A 5,880-nucleotide genomic window follows, 5' to 3' on the forward strand; every position below is an offset into this window, starting at 1 on the left:
ATGTATATATATATACATACACACACCGAGACGAGGAGCAGATGCTTTCCGAGGCGAGGGGAGAAGATCCGAGTAATATTTGTCCACTTTAAGTACAGCCATGCATTAGCAGCGTCATCGTCACACGTTCTTCGATACGTTTTTTTCTGATAGCTTGCCTTCCTCGTCACACACGTAGCAGTCTTTAAGTATTGGACCACGCACACATGTATGTAAAGTACAGTACATATCGTCTCTCACATTCACCCGCTCGTCACAGAATACACTTTGGAATTAAATGGATTTTTTGGAGGAAAACAACAACAACAACAACAACAACAACAACAACAACAACAACATTATATTCCAAATCTTCCCGACTAATCAGATTCTACTTTGTCATAAGGTCGTAAAGCCAGTTAAGTACTCGTCTTTCTCTGGAGAATAAAAAGTAAAAAAACAACAACAAAAACCTCTGACACACGTGTACTGCCGTGTGTTTGTGTGCAACAAGCGTAAGCGGTCTCTTCTATAAATACAGTACGTCTTATATCTCGCTCTCTCTTCTGACCCCACGTGGCCTACTTAACAAAAATAGAATAAAAAATAACTTTTCATACAATCTAGAAACAAAACTGGGTTGGTTGAATACGAGGGGTGAGGAGGAGGAGGAGGGAGCCCCCCCCCCCCCCCCCGGGAAGAAGCCTTTAAGGGTGCACTTTGAACGAGAGCAGTTCCTCCGAGTGCACGTTGTTGAGTGAACGCAGCTCGGGCAGTTTGAGCAGCAGCTTGGTGAAGGTGGTGGCCGACTCGTCGCCGTGGTTCTGCATCACCAGGTTTCGCAGCGCCCGGATCAGTCTGTCCTGCAGGGCCTCCACCGGGTTCAGGTCCTGGATCCCCGAGCGGTCTGAGACGGAGACGAGACGGAGAGGAGGACACGTTAACACCGGAGACGCAACAGCAGATCGAAAAAAAAAAAATCTTTATATATATATATATATATATATATATATATATATATATATATATATATATATATATATATATATATATATATATATATATATATATATATATATATATATATATATATATATATATATACACACGCGTTCTTACCGGCTGAGACGAGCACCACGGCGGTGAAGAGGCTCATCTCGTCGGCGTCGAGCCGCAGAGCCGCCAGCTTCTCGCTGAACTCGCACATGGAGTTGAGCAGCTCGCCGGCGCCCAGCGACCGCAGCGTGTCCAGGCTGTAGCGTTTGCCGCTCAGGAAGGTCACCGTGCGCTCGGCCACGTTGAACAGAGAGGCGAACCGGACCATCAGCACCTGGCGGGTCGAGAGAGAGAAGAAGAAGAGTTTGTCATTTGTTTGCAGCACACTGAAGACTGAATAATTCTGATGCCGTTTTTTTGTCCGTTCAGCTTTTCAGTGGACGTTATGATGTCACACTAAAAGCTGAAGGTTAGTCAGCGTTTCGGGAGCACCTGATTGAACTACAACTAAAATATCTGAAACGACGTCACGGATTTTGTGAAGTCTCTTTTCATTTCCATTCTGTTATCGGAACAAATATTAGTCGGCTCTGTTTGAGGAAGCCGCGGTCGGCTCGCGCAAAAAACCAACACGGCGCGTCGACGCTCGGCCTCTCACCTCGAAGGTCCCGGCCTTCAGCAGGCTCACTTGGTCGTGCTCGGGGAGGTCGCGGAAGCCCGGGATCCTCTTGGCGAACTCGACCACCTCCCGCACGGCGGGGGTGAAGCTCATGGAGAACTCCTCCCAGATCTCCTGGCTGGGCTTGCGGGGGTCCACGTAAGGTGAAGTGTTCATCGGGCAGACCTGGAGAACACGGAGGACCTGAGAGTTCATTTCAAGGTAATCGGAAAGCGGTCTGGTGTTCTGCTGCGAGACGAAGAAACCAACGACTCACCAGGTGTGCTCTGCTGCTCACGCAGCCGGTTGGTCCACGGTAACCACATGAGGCAGTTTGTGTATTGAAGTCATGCTGTCTTTGGCTGTCTTCTGACGGTTCACAGCTGGGGGCGCTGCTGAGCTGCTGCTGCTGGTAGACTCCTCTGTCCTCCCTGTAAGCAGAGTTGGTGACGTGCTGGCCACCGCTGTAAACTTTGTGCCGGTAGCCGCCCGCCGCCGCGTTGTTGTTGTTCCAGCAGTTCCAGCTCTCCTGCCGCTGCTCCTCCTCCGTGCGGCCTTCGGCACCCGTCTCCGGGGCGACCGGCGAGGGCGTGGCCTGGCCCCGGCGCGCCGACCTCTGCTGGCCGAACGCGAAGGCGCCTTGGTGCTGCCTGCTCACCGCCACGACCGCCTCGTCCTCGCCGCTGTCCGACCCGCAGGACGATGCCGAGCTGGAGTTGGTGTCCATGGAAACCACCGACTCAGAGTCCTGGGCGCACTGCGTGGAGGAGGGGTTGGAGCAGGACGGAGACTCGGAAGCGGCGGAGGAGGAGGAGGAGGAAGAGGACGGCGAGGCGCTGGCGTCGCCGGTCATGGCCTCCATGGGCAGCGGGGGGCTCTGGTGGCCGTGCAGCATGCTGTGCAGCTGGCTGTTGTTGCTCATCATGTTGTTCATGGCGTTCTGCATCTCCAGCAGCATCCTCTGCTTCTCTCTCTTCGGGATGCGACCAAACCTGACGGCTGACAGAGAGAAAAAATAAAGACAGATGTTATTTTGACGAATTAAGGAGCACGAAAAGAATCAACAGGTTGTTGTACTGTGGACCGACAGATGGGGAAAAAATGAACGTGACTAACATGATCTACTCTGTCTTCTGAAACTAAATGTGTGTTTGGAAACATCACCATCTTCACACAACCAATGCTATGGTTCTTCTGACACTAACTTTACTTTTCTGTCACTGTAGCTGCAAATCCTTCGGGCCAGAAAACATATACTCTAATTACCAATGGAGTGACATGGGAGGATGCCCAGACGTACTGCAGAACACACCACACAGAGCTGGCTATGATTGAAAATGATGAAGAAAACACACAGGTGATGTCAGTTAACTCTATACATGAAGTGTGGATTGGTTTGTACCGGGTACCGTGGAGGTGGTCGGACAAGACCAACAGCTCCTTCACAAACTGGATTAGTGGACAGCCAAATAATTACGGTAACCAGCACTGTGTAACTGAGAATTCAGACCATGGTTGGCTTGAAGAGAACTGTAACAAGGAACACTCCTTCTGGTGCTATAAAGATGAAAAGAAATACAAACCTTATAGATACATTTCTCTCATTTTCTTTTGCAATGCAATAATGACTCTTTCCTTGGTTTGTGGTCACGTGTTTGACCGTCCAGATCTAAGAGTGAAGACGACCATGGTGAGGATGAAGATTCACTCTACTGCTGACCTTTCAGATCCAGCTACTAAAGCTCAGATCCTAAAGCAGGTAAAGGTCATTACAATATTCTCTGGTTCCACAGGCCTCAGACTTCACGTTTACACCTCAGGTATCAGAGCGACAAGGGTTCGATTTCAGACGTCAGACAAGAGTCTTTAAGTTTCAAGTGTCAGATTACCGAATCGGGCTTCAGGCTTCTGACCAAAAGTATCAGATCTGAGATGTCAGAGCTGAAGAATCAGATTGAAGTTACTGAGGGCAGGTATCACGTGACCTCAGACAAATGTGTACTACATTAACATTAAACAAAATGATCAAAAAGAGCCTTGACTATTTACTCTGATAACTCCCAGTCCTCAAGTGAATCTGTGCTCCATCAGCAAAAATAACATCAAATTAATAACATTTTAATTGTACGTTATGTTCCATTAATACTAATTATTTTATGTTTCAGGAAGTTAGATTCCCCAAAACACTACTGTCACTTTTATTCCTTCTCAGCTAAGTGCAGTGCTAACCAACAAGGGTTTACTGAACGACTTCAAACTGAGGTGGACGTTTCAACCCCAAACAGAAAACAAGGAGCAGACCGAGATGAAGCCAATGGATGAAGACATCTCTTGTAACTGATAATATTTACAAGCTAAAAAGGTGGAATACATGAAATTATTAGTAATGTAGCTGGAAGTCTTTTATATTCAAATCATCATCTTGATATCGTCATTTTTGACGTCGGTAGAAGACTTTGTTAACCAAATGAGTTTGTTTTGTAAAACAAAACACGTTGTCATCTTCACTTGCTCCCTGTTTTTACTAAATCTCGTAGTGCCTGACGTGTGTTAGGATCATTATTTTCTTATTATCAGAGTGAAGCAATGGGGTATACTAAACTGTATTTAATTCTGGTATTTATTTCTAGTTTATTACACGTGACATTGAGTTACTAGCACACTGGCTGTGGTCTGAATTCTCAGCTGCACAATGCTGCTGTTAGAAGCTTTCTGTGAATACATATTTTTGATTGTTACCTTTAAAATGCTTCAACTGTCTTTTCAGGACACCTTTAGGCATCTTTGTACAAAAGGTTTTGGGCCAATTAGTTGGGCCCTATTTTAATCTCCTTTTGCGCAACACAGGTGCGCACAAGATGCAAGAAGGTGTGGCAGACTTGTTAAGTATTTTGATGAACACAAATACAGGTGCTACTCTGCTACATTTTGCTGGAGGTGCAAACCTCTAACATCATTTGACATGGTGTAGAATTGCATCATTTTCCTGTAATGTTAGCTGATGTACATTTGATGTTATATTGAGCTCGTTTGCAGAGTGGAGTTCAAAGGAAAATACACAGATGACGGCTGCACGAGTGATCTTTTTTTTATTTTTTTTAACCTGTATCCAGGAATTATAATGTATGTAGCTCAGGATTTAATGTTTGTTGGTAATGGTAAACATGGACGGGAAACATGTCATCTTACCGTTATCAGATTGTCAATTTGAATATTCAAATATAGTCATGCAAAAATGCTGCAGTGTCAAGCTGGAACCTTTTGAGATCAGCAGAATTTTTATGTTGAAAAGAGCGACTCCAGCTTTGGCTGATTTGAAAGAAAGGGAGGTACAATATCATTTTAAAACTGGGATAGTCGCTCATATTTTCAGAAAATCTCTCCAAGGAGACATCTGCTGTGTTCCAAATCGCATTACAGATAGTCACTTAAGTAATTTGAGTGCATAAGTGTGTTCATATTGTCAAGTATAAAAAAATGTGCAGTAAACGATGAGCAAACCCCGAACATAATTTTACATAGTTTAGAATTGCATCATTTTCATGTCATGTTAGCTGATGTACATTTAATGTTATATTGAGCTCGTTTGCCGAGTGGAGTTCAAATGAAAATACACAGATCTTTTTCAGGTGTATCACTGACAAGAAATGATATTGTATGTAGCTCGGGAAACTGGGCAGCCTGGAAAAGGTGGTGGAGAGGAGGATACTGAAGAAATTATTATCCATATAGGATAATCTGGACCAGCCTCTTCACCATCTGCTGCAGGGACAGCGGAGCACTTTCTCCAATAAACTCCTTCAGCTCCGATGTCACAAGGACAGATACAGGAGATCATTCCTGATACAGGAGATCATTCCTGATACAGGAGATCATTCCTGATACAGGAGATCATTCCTGATACAGGAGATCATTCCTGATACAGGACATCATTCCTGCCCACTGCAATAAGACTGTACAATAACTCACCTCTGGCCAAATCAATCTCACAACAATAACGCCGTTGGTTGTTTGTTTTCTTCTTTGTTGTTTGTTTAGATCCTTGCACTATTGTTTAGTTAGTTTTAATTTCATTTAATTATTCTATGTTATTGTATATATTGTGCATTTTTTATACTTTATATTTTTACCCTGTTGTTTTATTGCTTTCCTGTACCTATCATGCTGCTGTAGCGAAAACATTTACCCTTCTGTGATTAATAAAGTAACTATTTCATGTTTGTTGGTGATGGTAAACATTGGAGAAA

General features: G+C 44.6%; 1 protein-coding gene across 1 annotated transcript; it reads right to left on the reverse strand.

The window, feature by feature from the left end:
- Positions 1-4,415, reverse strand: LOC138213981 (nuclear receptor subfamily 1 group D member 2-like). The gene is made up of 5 exons (XM_069175328.1): positions 4,373-4,415; positions 1,911-2,632; positions 1,634-1,819; positions 1,099-1,309; positions 1-886 (listed from the first exon to the last, which is right to left on the reverse strand). Exons 1-5 carry the CDS (start codon positions 4,413-4,415, stop codon positions 687-689), a joined length of 1,362 nt encoding a protein of 453 aa, XP_069031429.1. The 3' UTR covers positions 1-686.
- Positions 4,416-5,880: the final 1,465 nt, after the last annotated feature.

Source organism: Embiotoca jacksoni, unplaced genomic scaffold (assembly GCF_022577435.1).
Source record: "Embiotoca jacksoni isolate LCO1_2020_lvr unplaced genomic scaffold, fEmbJac1.0.p SCAF_66, whole genome shotgun sequence".
Classification (NCBI taxonomy): domain Eukaryota; kingdom Metazoa; phylum Chordata; class Actinopteri; family Embiotocidae; genus Embiotoca; species Embiotoca jacksoni.